This window comes from Callospermophilus lateralis, chromosome 6 (genome assembly GCF_048772815.1).
Source record: "Callospermophilus lateralis isolate mCalLat2 chromosome 6, mCalLat2.hap1, whole genome shotgun sequence".
NCBI classification, from domain to species: Eukaryota; Metazoa; Chordata; class Mammalia; order Rodentia; family Sciuridae; genus Callospermophilus; species Callospermophilus lateralis.
In genome coordinates, this window is record NC_135310.1 from 123,368,566 (window position 1) to 123,387,642 (window position 19,077).

The 19,077-nt window shown below is 44.4% G+C and overlaps 1 protein-coding gene across 1 annotated transcript; it reads right to left on the reverse strand.

The window, feature by feature from the left end:
- Positions 1–9,387: 9,387 nt before the first annotated feature.
- Positions 9,388–17,511, reverse strand: LOC143402022 (MHC class I polypeptide-related sequence B-like). Its single transcript, XM_076859542.1, has 7 exons — positions 17,424–17,511; positions 15,410–15,469; positions 14,300–14,563; positions 13,776–14,063; positions 12,804–13,082; positions 10,068–10,072; positions 9,388–9,516 (listed from the first exon to the last, which is right to left on the reverse strand). Exons 1-7 carry the CDS (start codon positions 17,509–17,511, stop codon positions 9,388–9,390), a joined length of 1,113 nt encoding a protein of 370 aa, XP_076715657.1.
- Between the last annotated feature and the right edge of the window lie 1,566 nt (positions 17,512–19,077).

The following is a 19,077-nucleotide window of genomic DNA, read 5'->3' on the forward strand; positions in this document are numbered from 1 at the left end:
AGAGGCCAGTCTCATCCCTGGTGTGTCAGTAATGGAAATGGTGGGGGTGATTGGATCCTAGATCCTTTCTGTGGATTGCCTTCCCAGCACTTCCTAATGGACTGAAGCTGGGGTATAAGAAGGAAGAATCAGTGGTACACCCCTTATATCAGACTGCAAAAAGAGCAGGATGGAGTAGCCCTCAGTGGAGCAGCAGAATACTCTGGAAAGGGCATCTGAGAGAAGGGACATGGCAGGCACTCAGTGAAGACATTGAACTGAGATCTATCCTGGAAATGCAGGTGAGGTTGGCACATTGGCAGTAGGATAGAGGGCATCTGCATCCTTCTCCTTAGTCCAGCCTACTGATCTGGGATATTTGGTCTGTGGACAGGATTGAGTGTTTTGTAACAAGCCCACCAGCCATCTTGGTGCCCAGCCAGATAGGGACTACTGAGGTCAGTGATCAGTGTCAGAGTGGGAGGGGTCTTAAATCCACATTTAAATGTGTTTTTCTCTTGAGGAGAAAAGGGATGTATATTGTCAATGACGAGACATGATGTTGAAAGATCATGTTGTTCTCTCTTCCAGGGATACAGTCAGGTGGAAGATGCAGGTAGTGAAGAATATCTCTCTGCTGCTCTCTGAAACTGTGCCCAGATCCATTTCTTACTTCTTTGGAGCAAAGAATGGGATCCATGTTTTTATGACTTAAATATTTAAGTTTTATACAGAACGAGGAATCAAAGATGGCAGAATAGAGAAAGGCTGTACTTTCCAGTTGCTCCACAGCTCAGAATAGAAGCAGTAGGAGTGCTGTGTTTCATTGAAGTGGGTGCCTGAGGGAATTCACTAAAGTTCAATATTAGACAGCAAGAGACCCAAGAATGCAGGTATTTTGAATAAAGCAAGAAAGAGTACATTGGAGCCAAGCTAAGGAGAAGCCATTCAAATGAGGCAAGGGGTCAGGTTTCAGGGGGTTGAGTCTAGCTTCCTTATGTCTGCTGTCAGCAGGTTGATTGACATCTAGGAAGTCCGCACCCAAAGTGTTTCCATAGAACATTCTATCCCAAACAGGGTAAAGGGATAATATCACAAAGGGACAGGTGAGCCTAGCTCAATCCATAGGGCAACACACCTACATCTGAAGATGTGTCCTCAAACTTCCAGGACTAGGGCAATGTCCAGGTCACTATGAGATGTAGTGATGGTCAAGGCCTCTCCACTCTGGGACAGAGAACACAAACCATTCAAAGTGACTTCCCACAAGTGTTGCTAAGCAGATAAAAAATAGAATCAAATTAAACATTAGAAATCTATCAAAATGGCAAGAATTCATACATATCTCTCTTCTCTTTATAGGAATTTAAGTGGTCACATCATCGATTGAAATATGGATGCTGTCACAAAGTGTTATAAAAAAATAAGACCTCATTGTATGGTATTTGTATGACCCTTGACACAGCAAAATATTCAAAGGATGAAGTGAAAGAATGGAAAATTATATTCCATGTAAACAGTACCCTAAAGTAAGTAGGACTAGCTACTCATATCTGACTTAGTAGACTTCAAGCCAAAATTACTCAGAGGAGAAAATCTATCCTAGTAAAGAGAACATTCCAAAACCAAGAGAAAACAGAGTAAATATTTATACTCTAAATGTCAGTGCACCTAATTACAAATAATAGGTAATTCTTGACCTAAAGACTCAGATAGATCGCCGAAGAATAATAATAATAGGTGGTTTCAACACAATTTTCACATAGATAGGGCATTCAGGTATGAACTCATAAAAGATTCTTCAGGCCTAAAACTTTATTCATATGTACCCAACAGATATCTTTAGAATATTTCAGCCAACAACAATCAAATTCACACTACTTTTAGCTGCTCATGGAAGCTTCTCCAAAATGGATCATATATTGCATCAAATAACAAGTCTTAGCAAATAAAAATAATAATTCTTTTCATCTTATCAGATCATAATGTAATCAATACAAATCCACAGCAATAAAAACTATAGAAACTATATAAACACACTGAGATTGAGCAATACACTTTGGACATTTTAACAAGTGATAAAAAATATCAGGGGAGAAGATTTAAAAATCTTTACATCAACTGAAAAGAAATATATCACAATCTCTAGGAGACTAAGAAGGCAGCTGTCAGAAGAAAGTTTATAACTATGAGTATCAACATTAAAAAATCCCAAATAAGCAATCTCTACATTGAAAATTAACAACACTGAGGAAAAATATTGAGAAGCCAGTAAAAGATGAAAAGCTTTCCCATGTTCAAGGATACATAGAATTAGTATTGCTAAAATGGCCGTATTACCAAAAGCAATCTACTGATTCAATGCAAACCCCATCAAAATTCAATTATATTATTCATAGCAAACAAACAAACAAAAAAACTCCCACAAAAACAGTCCCAAAAAAGACAAAAAATTCTGGAAGCATCACAATACCTGTCTTCAAATTATACTCCAAAGCTATAGTAACAAAAACTGCATGGTACTGAAATAAGAATAGATGCATAGATCAATGCAACCGAATAGAATACAGAGAGACAAATCCAGACAGATGTTGTCTGTCATCTGATCTTTGACAAAGGCACCAAAAACATACATGAAAGAAATAACTGTCTTTTAAATAAATGGTGTTGGGAAAAACAAATATCCAAGGTAGAAGAATGAAAGAACATTTCAATATCTCACCCTGTCCAAAAGTCAATTGGAATAAGAGCCAGGAATTACAACAAAAACTTCGAAATTGCTAGAAGAAAACAGGGTAAAACTCCTCCATATAAGCAAAGAGAATGACTTTCTCTATAGGATTCCTAAAGCTCAGGACATAATACCAAGAATTAATAAAATGTATAGCATCAAAGTAAGAAGGTTCTGAACAGCAAAGGAGATTATTCAGACCATGAAGAGAGAGCCTACAGAATGAGAGAAAATCTTTGCCAGATACTCTTCCAACAAGATAAGTATTCAGAATATATATAAAGAAATAAAAAAACTTAACACCAAAACCAAAACCAAAACAAAACAAAAACCCCATCAATAAATGGTTAAATGAGCCAGGCTTGGTGGTACAAGACAGTAATCCCATGGCTCTGATGCTGAGGCAGGATTGTGAGTTCAAACCCAGCCTCAGCAACTTATCAAGGCTCTAAGCAACACAGTGAGACCCTGTCTGTAAATAAAATATTTTAAAATGGGTAGAGATGAGGCTCAGTGCTTAAGTGTCTCTGGGTTCAATCCCTGGTACCACCCCCCCAAAAGCTAAATGAACCAAATAAATACTTCTCAAAGGAAGAAATACAAATGACTTTTAAAAATGTTCAACATCTTTTGCTATAGGGATTTGCATTCAGGAAAATAAAAATCAATATTACGCTGAAATCTTGTCTTATCTAGTAAGAATGATAGTCATCAAGAATACAAATAATAATAATACTGATGAGGTTGTGGAAAAAAGATTTATTCAGTGTCAGTGGGACTGTAAATTAGTACAATCACTGTGGAAATCAGTATGGAGGCTAATTCAAAAGTCCAGGAATGGAACCAACATAATACTCAGTTATGTTACTCTTTATGATTTATCCAAAAGAATTAAAGGGAGCATACTGTAGTAACACATGCATATCACTGTTCATTACAGCACAATTCACAATAGACAAATTATGGAGCCACGCTAGATGCCTGCCAACAGATGAATGGATGAAGAAAATGTGGTATATACACAAAATGGTGTTTTTTTCAGCCACAAAGAAGAATGGATTATGCCATTTGCAGGGGAATGAATGGAACTTGAGAAGTTTGTTAAGTCAAAATGCCACACTCAGAAGGGATGGGAAAGTAATGGAATTAGAATGGAGACCAGTAGAGGAAGGAAAGTGACTAGTGGGAGAGTGGAGGTAAGAGAATGATGAGTTACTAAGAAATGAAATTGACCAAATTAAATTGTGCACATATATGAATATGTAATAAGGAATACCACTCATTGTTTAACTGTACATTTTTAAAAAGGAATTTTAAAATAATAAAGATGGCATTCAGGAAAATGCAAATCAAAACTGTACATATATATACAAGTACAAATGCAAAATGGTGAAAGCTAATTTCATTTTGAGGAGGGTCACAGGGATTACTGCTCTCCAGACCCATTTCCCTCATTCCATTGTGGGATAGTGGTCCAATTTCCCCTAAATAGTCTGCATCCATCATTTCAGTTAGCACAGTAAGTCTGTTGATTGGCTGTTGGTTTGGCCTAACTTTCAGTTCAATGTGTCTTGTGGTGGCAGTATTCCTGCCTGTGGATGTTAGAACTCAAGCCAGCAAAACACAAAGGTACTGGTACAGGAAGCATAAATTTTGCCAATAAGTCCCTAGAGGCAAGAGAGCATGTGGCCACTTCATTTCCAATTTGATTCCTGGCCTGAGAGAAATAGCACTATATATTGGACAATGATTCAGAGCATATTCAAGCTTATGGAAAACCTTGCCCTTGCCCTGCAAGGTAATGCAAGCTTGTTAGCACTGTAACTGACTTCAAAAAACCCTTCCACCATTCTACCAAGACACCTGCTTCAGGATGGTGGGAAGCATGGTAAGACATTCATGAGCACCAACCCATTGCTTTACTTCTTTGGATGTGAAGTAACTTCCTTGATCAGAAGCAATGCCGTGTGGAACATCATGATGATGCCAAAGGTATTCTGTAACCCACAGACAAAATTTTGGCAAAAGCATTGCCTGTATGGAAGGTAAATCCATAGAGGGTAATTGTCTATTCCAATAAGAAGAAAACACTGCTGCTTCAGGGATGGTAGCCGTCCAGTGTAAATGACTTGCCACAGTTAGCTTCTATTCACCAAGGGAAATGGTATTCCATTGTTCCTGCTGTTGGCAGACTGACTACAACCAACTTGGCCTTGGAAAGCAAAAGTAAGTCCTTGTTGCTGAGCTCATGCAAAACCTCCAGCCATGGTACCATGACCACATATATCAGCAGCCCAGTGGGCAATAGGAAGAGTGGCTGGGGATAGAGGATGTCTGGAATCTATAAAATGATGTACCCCATCCACTTCACTGTTAAAGTCTTCCTCTACTGAATTCACCCCTTTCCTCAAAGTTCCTTGTCACTAAATTACTATAATGTTCCTTCCAAATCCATTAGCAAATCCATTGGTCACAAGAATTGATATATAATTGCACATTTGGCCTTTTTCTCTAGAAGACAAGTTAACAGCCCACTCTCCTGCTTCAAATTCTGCCCACTGGGAGGGTGCCATCCACCAGGATCATTCAGGGATGTACCAGGAACAGAATGCAGTATGGCAGCTGTACACTTGTGCATGCTGTCTGCGTATCATGTAGAACCATCTGTCAATCAGGACCAGGATTTCTCTTTCTCTGTCACTTGGGCATAGGGATATGAGACCAAAGGTACAGATTGGGAGAGGAGGTAGTAGAGCAGCAGTGATAGGCATGGAATCTGGGGTACTTCTTCATGTATTTGACTTCTGCCTTCAGAGCCTGCTCAGGCCTGAACTCATATACACCACTAGCCTGTAACACTGGAGTGCTCCTATGTACACACAAGTTTACAACTTGTTGAGTCAGATAAATGTAGCACATGATGGACAGCTCAGATCATATGGTAACTTGGTTGCCAAGGTTAACTGTTCAGTCTCAGTGGCAGAGGCTGCTGGTGGAAAGCCAATTTCAATTTCTCAAATGGGAAGAAGTTACCTGTGGATATAGCAGGGTTTTGCTCCAAAATCTTAAGGGACCTGCACATCAATTCACCTAGTGGGGCTGATAGAGGTTCTAGGCAGCATCCCTACCTGCCACTGGCACAGCAGCCTGCATCTATTGTAGAGCTTTCTATTGTTCTGAGCCCAACTCAAAAGTAGGAGCTTTTCAGTTCACTCAGTAAATGGCCTAGAGTAGCACCGCCACATGAAGAAGGTTCTGCCTCCAAAATTCAGAGACCTACTAGGCATTGTGCCTCCTTAATATTTATAGAAGGGGTCAGATGCAATGACTCCTCCCTCACTTTAGAAGGAATATCTTTCCATTACTCCTAACATTGGATTTCTATTTTAATGAGGTAGAAGACCCTAAATTTTGTCAAATATATTTTTTCCCCTGTAACATGCAAGTGTCTTACTACTTCTCAGTCCCTAGATCCAATCAGCATAATGTCATCAATACAACAGAAAATCATGGCTTCTTCTGAAAGGGAAAGCAATTAAAACCCTAAGGGGATAGGTCAGAGAGTTTGTGCCTATAAATCAACCAACTCAGGGAGCTAAGGCAGGAGGATTGCAAGTTCAAGGTGAGCCTGGGTAATATAGCAAAACTCAATGTCAAAAAAAAGACTCTTCTGAACCAAATTATGACACAGGTCTTAGGAGTTGATATCTTCTGGAATGAGATAGCAAATGTGCCCTCTTCACTAAAGTATCTCTGAAAACAAAGAAGAAAAATCTTGGTCTTCCCAAAGCCAAAGTCAAGGCTTTGAAGACCAGGAAAGCAGTGCTGAAAGGCATCCAGAGACTCAAAACAAATAAATACAAGGGTTGGGGGTGTAGCTCAGAGGTAGAATGCAGGCTTAGTATGTGTAAAGCCTGGGTTTAATCCCTAGCACCAAGAAAGAAAGATCCACCCATGACCCATCTTCCAATGGACCCGTCATTGCTGCTCTGGAGGTAGCCCAAATATCCTGAGGTACATGCTCAACTGCTCCTAATTGTGTTGCTTTGGATGGTCCCATAGAATGTGGGTCATTTAAACTCCATCCAGCTGGATAATTCTAAATACAATTTTTTTTCATCATAAAGGAGAGAGAGAGAGAGAGAGGAGAGAGGGAGAGAGAGAGAGAGAGAGAGAGAGAGAGAGAGAGAGAGAGAGAGAGAGAGAATATGAATGTATTTTCCTGTCCTTGAGAGCTAAAGACAAACTGCTAATGTAGGCATTATGGACAAAAATGGAGATAAAGCCATTTTCCAATCAGGTGTGGTGGTATGCACCTGTAATTCTAGAAACTCATGAGGTTTGAGGCCAGCCTCAATAACTTAGCGATCCCTTGTGTCAAAATAAAAAATAAAAAGGACTGGGCATGTAGCTCATTGGTAAATAGTCCTTGAGTTGATTATTTAGCACCCCCCCCAAAAAAAATGTGTTTTCTAGGTTAATGGCTGCATATCAGTTTCCAGGGGATGTGTTATTTTGCTCAAGCAATAAAACCACATCTGACATAGTAGTTGCGATTGGAAGGTGCCCCTTGTTAAGATTAAAACAATCCACTGTGATTCTTCAAATTCCTCTTTCTGCAGCAGAGGTCAGACAGTTGAGTTCAATGGGATTGGGCTAGCAATCACTAATCTTTGTAGTCTATCCAGGAGTGCAGTATTATTTGCCTAGATAGAGGCATTTCTAGCAGCTTCTGCTAGAAGGTGGTGCCTTCCCACCACAACGGCCCCCATTCTAACATCAATATGTCAACCTGGAGACCTTGCCTGTGGCTGAAATGGTTTACTGCATTATGCATTTAGGAACTGTGGGATAACCACAGAATGGGTAAACATTTTGGTCCACTTTGAAAAGAAACTGAGCTAAAACTCCATTGATTTTCTGATCTCCATAAGTTCCTGTTTGGATCGGGGAGCCATAGTGATATTTAGTGTCTCTGGAAATGAGTGTCAATTTAGAGTCAATGTCCAAGAGTAATAAAATATTTGATTATTTCCTTTTCCCCAATGCACAGTTTCCCTACTAATAGCACCTAGGGTCCCTTGATGAAGGCTGGGAGTAGGATGAACTGTAGGAATTTTCAGTAGTGCACTGAAAGGGATCCTTCCTCGAGGAAGCTGACTTCCCTTCATTCCGGGGTTCTGGGTCTGTAAACTGGCTCAAGTCTGGCAGATGATGGAGGGATTGTGTCTTTGTTCTTATGAACCAAGGTAGATGTGTGTTCATTTGTCCCAGAAATGTTTATCTTATACACATGAAGTAAGAAATGAGTAGGCTTTGCAACTGTTTCACTTCTAGGAATATCAGGATAAGTGATATAAAGCTAATGCCATCAGGGCACCAGCCACACTACTCTGACTGTTGCTATGGCAGGTGTCCATTACAGAAGCCACATCTACCTTAAGGCCTTTGGCTACTGAGTGCCACCACTTGTTGACCTTAGAATCCAATTATGCTCATTATATTTAAGTTTTCACATTCAGAGACTGCAGTTTGTACTGTGCACTTCTGGCCTCATGGAAGCAGAGGAGGTCACAAATACTCCAAGATTCCACTAATAAAGTGTCTAAAGCAGTCACATTCTTAGAATCTGCAAAGAGAATGCTGGTTGCCAGGGCAGAGGGTGGGGAGGTTTTGTTGAAAGGACATAGTTTCCATTTTGCAAGATGGAAAAATACTTAAGATCTGATATACACCATGTGCTTATAGTTTAAGAGTATGTTATTATCTATTTAAATATGATTTTAATCATGGGTACAGTGGTGCCCACCTGTAATCCCAGTGACTTGGGATGCTAAGGCAGAAGGATTGCAAGTTTAAAGTCAACCTCAACATCTTAAGGAGACCCTGTCTCAAAACAAAAACAAAAAGACTACAGATGTTGCTCAGTGGTAAAGCATCCCTGAGTTGAATTTCCAGTACCCAGTACCACCCCCAAAAATCATTTCAATGGTTAACTTGGAGTTGCTACAATAGAAACGTGAATCCTGATACTAATTTAGTTGTGTGTGTGCTTGCATGTTTGCTCTGGGGATAGAGCCCAGGGATGCTCTCACTGATTATATCCCCAGTCCACTGCCTCTCACTGTTTCTTTTTCTTTATTTTTTAATATTTTTTTAGTTGTTGATGGACTTTATCGTCTTTATTTTTATATGGTGCAGAGGATCGAACCCAGTGCCTCTTGCATGCTAGGCAAGCATGCTACCACTGAGCCACAAGCCCAGCCCTCTCCCTGGGTTTTTGAGACAGAATTACACTACTTGCCCAGCTTAGCTTCAAAATTGTGATCTTTCTGCCCTAGCCTTCCAAGTAGCTGGTATGGTGTTTCTTCTCTCACAGAGACTCTGAATGTGATTTTGGAGACTCTGAGAAATGTCCCTAGGGATAAAAAGTCGTATTCTTCAAAATGGAGTGTCTTCTTCGCCACCACTCTGCATGCTTCAGCTGGACTGATGGTGGCAGATGCTGGTATCTGATTCACACACATTCTGGGTCCCTTACTCTCAATATCTCAGGCCATAAGCACCCGCCAGTCACTTTTTTCCCCCAGGCCAATGAACCCCTATTGCTCAGCATAAGGACACCTCAAAGTTCCAACCCTGTCCTGTCCATCAATGTGATTCTCCAGTTCATCACACTAGGGCTCCAACTCTTCAGGGCAGATGTGCTCCACAGCATCACCCTGGAAGCTTGACGCAAGCTGCAAGGTGCTGTTATGGTTCCTCTTCACCATCTGCTGATGATTCAGGACTTGTGAGCTCCTGAGCTATGGGAGAAGGGAAAAGTCAGTGTTCAATTGACTGCAGAATATGACATTTATTCCTCAGGACCTCTCTCTTCTCAGACTCTCCAAAATCAGATTCAGAGTTTGAGTGAGAGAAGAAAATGCCCCCACTAGTTTTCCTCACCAGCCTCCTCTCCTAAATCCACCAGCAGCATCACCTGCCTCAGTTTCCACCATGCATCCCTCAAGGGAATGAAAGACCAAAGAAGTAAGGGACAAGATCCCAAAGTGAAGCCCAGTGCCTGCTCCTCTGCCCAACCATTCCTGACAGAATAGGGACCTGCCATAGAAGGCAGTTCCTTCTGCCAATCCTGGGCACAGGGTTCACACACAGGCCTTTACCCCTTAATATCCAGGCGTCCTCTGCTGCAGGGGCAGGTGCTCATCCAGCAGGGTCTGCTCTAGCTGCAGCTCAGCCTTCTTTCCTCTCAGCCTTAAGCCAGCAGCTCCTAACTGGAAAGCCCACCAGGAAGTCCAGGGGCACCAGCAGGCCCAGCCAGAAAAACATGCCTGCCCCCTGGTCTACTGCTCACCTGACCTGAAGTAGCCCACACAGAGCAGATGCAGAATCCCTGACCCCCAACACTTACTCAGGTCCCTAATCTGTACTTTACCCTCCTAGGGCCTACTTGGCCCATCTGCCCCAGGAAATCAGCTACTCCCCAAGGGTTCCTGCTTCCTGAGACTGTCTCACCTTCTTTCTCCCAGCCCTAGCAGGGACTCACACAGGCCACAACCCTAGAGGTGTAGCTCCGTGGTAGAGCACTCGTGGGTGAATCCTCACTATTTCTTTCTTTCTTTCTTTTTTTTTTTTTTTTTTTTGAGAGAGAGAGAGAGAGAGAGAGAGAGAGAGAGAGAGAGAGAGAGAATTTTTTTTTAATATTTATTTATTTTAGTTCTCGGTGGACACAACATCTTCGTTTGTATGTGGTGCTGAGGATCGAACCCGGGCCGCACGCATGCCAGGCGAGCGCGCTACCGCTTGAGCCACATCCCCAGCCCAATCCTCACTATTTCTAAAAGAAAAAAAATGATGTACTGAAAATGGAAATATTTTTATTGGGTATGAATATTTAGAGAAGAAATTTGGAAATACGAACACCTAACCTTCACTCTTTTCTGCATATGTTCCAGTGAAATTGCAGGCTGTGGGGAGCTGCTCTGAATGAACACACACACCTTCAAGTCCTGACACAGGGGGCTCTGACCAACTACTACATTTCTTAGTGACTTTTACATTGTTCCAGCTCAGATAGCAAGGCGTGGCTTCAAGTGTAGGTGTACCGCTGGGATTGAGTTACACTCACCTGCTCCCTTGTAACCCTAACCCTTCTGCCTTTTTTGGATAGAACTTTCTAAAAAACAACAGCGTCCCCCCAAATAAAAGCCCACTTCTGAACGTGCTTGCCCTCTCTCTCGCCAGCCTCTGTGACTTTCTCTTGCTCTCCTTTTGGGGAACTTGAGGCCGGGAGCTGGGAAAGTTGTCCTGAAGCTTGTGTAAAGGTATTTTGTGTGTATGTTTTATTTTGCATCATCCTAAATTCACACGAGTGACCTTAGTTCACCACCTGTGCTGGACAGGGGCGGCAGTAGGCAACTCTTTTTCCCCACAGAGAACCAGAACTAGCTTTCACCCTACAGCAGATGCTGCAGGTGAGAGCAGCAGAGAGCACTGAGCCATCTGCCCTGGAGGGAGAGTTACCTGAACAGCTCCTGCTGGGGGGCAGGTTTCCCAGCCCCAAGGGGCCAACCACTCACCGCCCCCACTGCTGAACCCACAGAAGGGGCAGAAACAACAGAAAGATCCTCCAAACTGTATATGCTTCAACTTCGTTTCCTGTTGAAACACCAACTTCCTGTTTTCTCTTTTCCTGACCCTCCAGTAACTGATTGGTGACAAGGGAATGGTTTTGACTATCCCTTACTCCAAATGCACAGGGGAATGACCATCTTATAAAGGGGAATAGCCAAGGGAGGGCAGGGTGAGCAGAGGCCATAGAGCACAGACTCAACACACCAACACACACAGTCCTTGGGGAGCGTGCCCTCTGGGGCTGGACAGGAAACCCTAAGTGTCACAGTCAGCTTTCACTACTTTGACAAAACACCTGAGGTAAAACACTCAGGAGGAAAGATTTACATTGGCTCAAGTTTCACCAGTTTCATCCCAGGGTCCCTTGGCCCCATTTCTGTGAGCTAGAAAGGAAGAAAATAATGATGGCCAGCACATGACAGAGTGACACTCTTACTTCATGGTGGCTATGTGGTGGCCAGGTGGCAGAGAAGGAGAGAGCCAGGAGCCTGGAACAAGATGTTCCCTTCAAGGAATGCCTCTTCCAACTAGGCCCACCTGCTAAAGCTTGCACACCTTCCAGTAGGACCGACACCAGGGGCCAAGCCTGCAACCCATGAGCCTTTGAGAGATATTCCACATAGAAACTCTAACACCAGGTAGGAGAAAAACAGGGACCACAGCTGCCCCACAATGGCTGGTTTCTCTCCCCAGATGGTTGGAGGCATCTGCTTTTTCATTTTTCCATAACATCTGTGAAGCCTCTCCTGATGGACGACCACTGTGGTGGGGCCTGGGATGGAGTACATGCCCTAGTGACCCAGTGGACACACACAGAAGACACCCCTGAAGAGTGACTGGAGATGCTGATAAGATAGAAGATAACTACATGTGCTGAAGACCCCTGGGCCTGCTCTACATGGGCCTCCCAGGGGAAGCAGAGGCAGGGCACTGGTGCCACAGGCCTCATGGTTCTTCTTATTGGTTTGCACATGACAGGTGGAGAGACAGGAAAGAGGAAGGCAGACAGGAAGAAACCAGAGGCAATAGCCTTTGTGGGATTCCTCTAGAGTTTCTAAAGAAACAAATCACAGATCCTTTTATACTTTGTCTGCCTGTTCCAGAAGTCTGGTCACCTCCACTGCACTCTGTGTAGAATGAGGCATGAGGGACCCTTCAACCCAGAATGACCCTGCCATCTCCATCCACTGCCCACTTTTCTTACCTGAACCCTCTGCAGCTGCAATTGTCTCCCTCCTGTTGCTCCAAAGCACATAAAGGAGAAGAAGAAGAAGAAAAGCATCAACAGCAGCAACCACACCTAGAGAGGCTCGCCATCGGCTTTGAAGCAGCAGGGCCGACCCTGAAAACACACATGTTACCATCTGGGTTCCAGAGCCTCTAGACTTCCTCCCTTTCACCACCCTGGTCACTGACCTACCCAGTTGGGAACCCCTGCTGGGACACCCAGGCTCACCACAGGGCACAGTGCCAGTGCTCTCTTTCCCACTATGTCGCACATGGCAGGTAAATCTCTGCTCCTGTCCTTGAGGAATCCTGGTGGACACACAGGTCTGGTAGGTCCCATTCCCATATGGCAAGAGACTCCCAGACTGCTGTGTGTCCTGGCTCAGTGGTTCCCCATCCTGAAGCCAAGTCAGAGAGATAATCCAGGGATAGAAACCAAAAGCCCAACATGTGGTGTTGATGGTGTCCTCCAAGGCCTCACCGCAGGTAATAGTCACTATTGGGGACACTAGAGAAGAAAAAGCAGAACCAGTCAGCCATGTGATCCAGCCTTACTCCCCTTAATGGAGGCAGAGGGAACAGGGCTGGTTCTTTCTGCTGTCTGTCTCTGACCAAAGTCCTCATTGACACCAGACCCGCTGCAAATCTGCTCTCAGCCGAGGGGCTCAGTCCTCTGACTGGCAGGAGGATGGGCCTCGGGTTTGTGGCCTCACATTCTAACTTGCACATGTTGATGTGAGGAGGGGGTGTTACGGGGACTCCTTGTTTGTGAGGCCACAAGGGAGCTCTGCATGATAAGCAGGTTGGCAGGCAGGTGGGCAGAAGAGGGCTCAACTCCTGCCTAACCCCAGTTGCCTGAGGCTCAGGGTATTTCCTCGTTGTGGCCCAGACAGTTCATAGATGGCCAAACCCTCCTGTCTTTATGCAGTGGTTTAAAAGGATGGGGAGGGGCTGGGGATGTGACTCAAGTGGTAGCACGCTCGCCTGGCATGCGTGCGGCCCGGGTTCGATCCTCAGCACCACATACAAACAAAGATGTTGTATCTGCTGAGAACTAAAAAATAAATAAATATTAAAAATAAATAAATAAATAAAAGGATGGGGAAATCAGAATACATCACCCTCACAGAGAACACATGCATCCCATAGTACAGAGAAGGCCCCTTATATTGAGGCTCTAGGGGAATAGGGGCTGGGGTACCTATTGTCTTATTGAAGGCTATCCAGGAGTTCAGATATTTCTGGAGTCTTCCACAAATTGTTCCTTGCACATGGGCCCACTGAGCCTTGCTTGGACTATCATCCGATTTCCAGTGCTTCTTGACTTCCATAGCCAAAGTCTGAGCCGAGGAAGGGTGCACTGTCCAACTGTGAGTCACAGGGTGAAAGGAGAGGAAGGGCTCCTCATCATAGTAGAAATCCCAGAAGCCCCTGGTGCGGTTGTTCTTTTGCATCTCACAGCCCCAAGACTCCTGGAGGGAATGAGACCCTGCCCCCATCCACCAGTCACTTTAGCATCCCCTGGTGCCTCTGCCTCCCTGCCCACCAAGAGAAACTCCAGCCCACAGAGGATCCCAGCATGGCTCTCTCTCTCTTCAATGTCCATGTGCTGAGCTCTATGGACCCCATGTTTGACCTTCCCAGACAAATGCAGTGAGAAAAGAGGTCCCCGCTCTCTGCCCCCAGCCTTTCTGCAGAAAGACCCTTGCCCCCACCCACACTCACCTTCTTTCTGCCTCTGCAGACTGATGATATCTGCCAGAATCATTCTGAGGTTTTTCCCACTCCCTGCCAAGTCTTGGGTCTCTGTGTTCCAGGTCTCGGCTCCCAGGACTGTCTTTGCCCATAGTGCCTGAGGCTCTGCCCTGTCTCTCTCACTGTCATAGTGCAGGAAGGGCTGATCATCCAAGAGACCCTCAGCAAAGAACTGTCTGTGCACTAAATGGTTCTGGGATCTCATTTTCAGGTTATAACGAAGACTATGGGACCCTGTGAAAGAAGATACCACAGATGATTTTTTTCTTCCTGGAATCAGGAGCTCAAGAACATGCAAAACATAGTTTTGGCCTCCTGGTGAGATAACTAAAAGCAAAAATAGACCATTGGAATAGCATCAACCTAAAATATTCCTGCATGGCAGAGAAGACAATTTATAGAGTGAAGAGACAACCCTGAGACTGGGAGAAAACAATCATAGGTCAGATAATGGTTTAATACACAAAATATACAAATAACCTTATATTTAACATGGGCAAAGAAGTTGAAGAGACATTTGTCAAAATATGATACATAAATGGCCAACAGATATGTGAGTGAATGCAAATGCCAATTAAAACCAAAAGGAAATATGTGTCACACTTATTAGATTGGTCATTGTGAAGACACAAAGAGTAATAGCAAGAAGGTGGAAAAAGGGGTGTGCACCACTGGTGTTGTAATTTAGTAGAGTTATTTTGGAAAATAGCATGGAGGTTCCTCCCAAAACTAAAATTTTTGCTTTATCCAGCAATCCCACTACCTCATTCACACCAAAGTAATGGGAATCCAGATTCCCTGGATTCCCTGCACTGTGTGTTCACTGCAGCATCAGTCACAACAATCAAGATATAGCAGCAACCTAAGTGGCCTCCAAAAGATGAGTGGATTTAAAGACTGTCTTAAACCACCTAGTGCACACCTAAAATCCCAGCTACTCAGAAAGCTGACACAAGAGGATTGCTTGAGCCTGGAGTTGGAGGCCACCCTGGGAAAAACAGCAGCCCACCCTCAAAAAGAACCCCCTCGCCAAAAACCAAATCAAAGAGATAATCCAGGGATAGAATCCAAAAGCCCAACATGTGGCATTGATGGTGTCCTCCAAGGCCTCACTGCAGATAACAGTCACTACTGGGGACACTAGAGAAGAAAAAGAGAAACAGTCAGCCATGTGATTCAACCTTACTCCCCTTAATGGAGGCAGAGGGAACAGGGCTGGTTCTTTCTGCTGTCTGTCTCTGACCAAAGTCCTCATTGACACTAGACCTGCTGCAAATCTGCTCTCAGCCGAGGGGCTCAGTCCTCTGACTGGCAGGAGGATGGGCCTCGGGTTTGTGGCCTCCTTGTTTGTGAGGCCACAAGGGAGCTCTGCATGATAACCAAACCAAACCATTATGGGATATACACACAATAGAATATCAATTAGCCTTTTTAACAAAAGGAAATTAAGGATGAAAATGTATCTTAGGGAGAGAGGACTTGCCTAGCAGTCACAAGGCCTCAGATTTTATCACCAGAAACTTCTTCAAAAAAAAAAAAAAAAAAAAAGGAAAATTTGTCATTTGTGACAATGTGGGCAGAAAGTAGAGGACCCTAAGAGAAATTAAAAAACAAAAAAACAGGCATACAGAGACAAATGAATGGACAGAGAAAGGAGAGACACTGGTAAAGGGCCACAAAGTTTCATTTGGATAAGAGGAAGAGTCTGGTGTTCTCTAGCACAACAAAGCTTCTCCACTTAATGCTGTATATTTTAAATAACAAGAAGAAAAGATTTTAAATGTTCTGACCAAAAGGAAACCATAAATATTTGAGGTGATGGATATGCTAATTACCCCCAAAATGATTATTCTAAAATGCATCCATAACATTACATCCCAGAAATAGATTCAACTATTTGTCAACAGAAAAATTTTTGGAGAGGAAATCGAACTAAACATCATTAAAAAAAAAAAAAAAAGTTGGGGCTCTGGAAAGTTTGGGTGAGGTACAGAGGCAACAGTGGATAAAACTTTTTGTAGGAAATGGCCCCTAAGAATAGGAGGAAAGAACTGAGGTTGGGGAGACAGGGTATCTAGTGTGCAGGAAGCACAGACCTAGGATGCAGTGTCTACCTTAGAAATGGGTCTGAAAACACAGCAGGAGTGGGGGAGGTGAGGGGAAGCCAACAGGCTGAGGAGACATGTTGGGTGACAGGGAAGGAGGCATAGAGATCTGGTGAAAACACAGGCATATTAGAAAATAGATAGCATGTGAGGGTGAGAGGAGTACAAGGGGGGACAGCATCCCAGGGCGCAGGAGTCCAGGGGACAATGTGGGTGGAAATGGAAAAAGCCCCAGCAAGAAGATCTTGACTCAGCAATCTTAGCTGGTCACTTCCCTCAGTCTGAGTGTTAGATGCAGCCACAGTCCTCACAGAGGCAGGAAGGGCTCTATGGGGCTGGGACGTCTCTACCAGCTCAGGGCCAGAAGAAAAAGGTCTCCTAACTGGGGACTCCAGGGAGCTCAGCTGAAAACAAGCCTATGACTGCGAGGAGAGCAGGGGCTTCAGGAGCCCGAACTGTCCCAATACTGTTGTGAAGAGGTTCCGTGAGCCGCGGACCTCAAAGGGTCCTTCAATGTCTTTCAAAGGAGAAACTCAGCCTGCACCTCGGGAATCCAGAGGCGACAGAGGACCGGGATGTCCAAAAGGGAAGAGCAAGGCGCAGGGCTGGGGCAAGTAAGCACGGACTTAGGACGCGGGACGTCGGGGTGGCAAGGTGCTTAGAAAGCGAAACTGCGGGGCTGGGGATGTGGCTCAAGCGGTGGCGCGCTCGCCTGGCATGCGTGCTGCCCGGGTTCCATCCTCAGCACCACATACAAACAAAGATGCTGTACCCGCCGATAACTAAATAATACATATTAAAAAAAAATAAAAAAAAGCGAAATTGCATGTGGTGGCAATGACTCGCGTCAGGTCCAGCACCTCTCCCCACCAAACCAGACCACTCATCTTAACCGGGAGGGTTCCCTGGACTCTCACAGAAACCCGCCCGCCTCCCTGCAGTAGCCGGGCAGCTCTCGCACCTCCGGGAAACGCATAGAGCTCACTCACCAGCGGCAGCACACAGGGGTGCCCAAAAGGCAGTTGGGGCCAGAAACAGCAGGACGCGACACAGCCCAATAGAGACCAAACTTGACATCCTCTTATCTGGTGAGCAGGATGGAACTCTGGTTCCCCGAAGGCTGATCTTATAGTCCTCCTGGCCCCTCCCACATCCACTCACCCAATGAAAATAGATGCCTTGAACTTGAAAGTAGATCTTCAGCCTATGCTTGATCAGGACAGGGCTCCCAGTGTCATCACTCCAGCATGAAAAACTTGTTCATTTCACCTCTTCACCTCTAAAAAATGTTTTCTAAAAATAGAACTATAGCTATTCTTACTATTGCCTAAGGCTCTAGCTTGTGCTTTTTCTGTGAGTGGAAATGTCATGCACCAACAAAGTTTTGACAATTTCTTAGACTTATTTTCATTTGTAGTAAGTATTTGATTGAGATAATTTTTTTTTTTTTTTTTTTTTTTTTTTTTTTTTTAAAGCACAGAAGACATTGGCGTCCAGTCCCAATCTCAGAGTTTATTTTCATTAGTTACAGGGGTGGGGATGATGTTAAGTTGGAGATCCCTCCCTTTCCTGGTTCATCAGCTGACAGTGGCATAAAGTGGACACCTCTACCTCCATAATCAAATAAGGAAGTCCCCATCATAAATCCCCTCTTATTGACCCCCACCTGCTTCTATTTGATTCCGTTTCTCTAGAAACTAATATAAGCCTCCAGTAAGTGCTGGGTCACAGTTACTGTGAGCTGATCCCAAGCCCTTTCAATCTCCATGTTGTCTATGCACCTTTGAGGACTCACTTGGAGTGACAGCTCCAGCAAACTGTCTCATTCCACCCATAGCCAAAGACTTTTCCTACCTTAATAATTACATGCTAGGGAGCATTTTCATATGGCTCAAGGAGAGAAGAAGCCTCAGAGGAGGCCCTGAAGGTCTTGGGCTCCAGATGTTGAGCAGTGCCCAGGATCAAGGCCTAGCTGCCCCTCCCCCCAGCAAGCCTCCTAGATTCTCATCTGTGCAAAATACTGCTACCCCGCCCCTCCCCCTTCAGACTCTTCTGCTCTGCCCAATGAACTACTGCTTCTCTCTCCCCTCTCTTCTTTGCATCTCTGAACTCATAAGAACGGGGGTGGCTTACTTCTCACCCACTTTAGGATTCACTGCTGAGTCCTGAAAAGCAACAGAAATCAGCGGTGTCCTTTAAACCCAGGGCGGGTCTCATGCACTATTTCAGGTCTTTGCGGCCACATTTACCCAGAAGATCACCTGTTACCCACGCGGGCTTAACTAAAATAAAACCTGTTGATTGATGTAAAAGCAGATTGAAGGTGCTTATGGGAGCCTGGAGGCAGGCAAGCTGCATTTGGGTTGGGGTTTTCAGACTGCTAGGCAGATACACCTGTGAGCTGTGAGAATGCAGACTCAGTGGCTGGCGGAAGGACATTCTGAAGTGTGAATCAAGATCTGAAATCCAGCATACTTCAACCAACATTGCCTGTATTTTGATGCGGTTGGGTACTGAAATGCTTCTTCCGTCTCATCCCCCACTTCCACAGGGGGCACAGGGGGTGCATCTTGGATTCTAGGATCAGAAACTGCTTCCTCTGGAGCAGGTCTAATCAGTACCATAATATTACAGCAGCAATGA

What these genes read in the sequence shown, in the direction of transcription:
- LOC143402022 (XM_076859542.1), bottom strand. Translation starts at nt 17,511, where the DNA reads ATGTCAAGTTTGGTCTCTATTGGGCTGTGTCGCGTCCTGCTGTTTCTG. An exon ending in GGACACCATCAATGCCACAT is followed by an intron (nt 14,564 to 15,409) that starts GTTGGGCTTTTG and finishes CTTCTTTCACAG; the next exon opens with GGTCCCATAGTCTTCGTTAT. An exon ending in TCTGCAGAGGCAGAAAGAAG is followed by an intron (nt 14,064 to 14,299) that starts GTGAGTGTGGGT and finishes GGATGGGGGCAG; the next exon opens with GGTCTCATTCCCTCCAGGAG.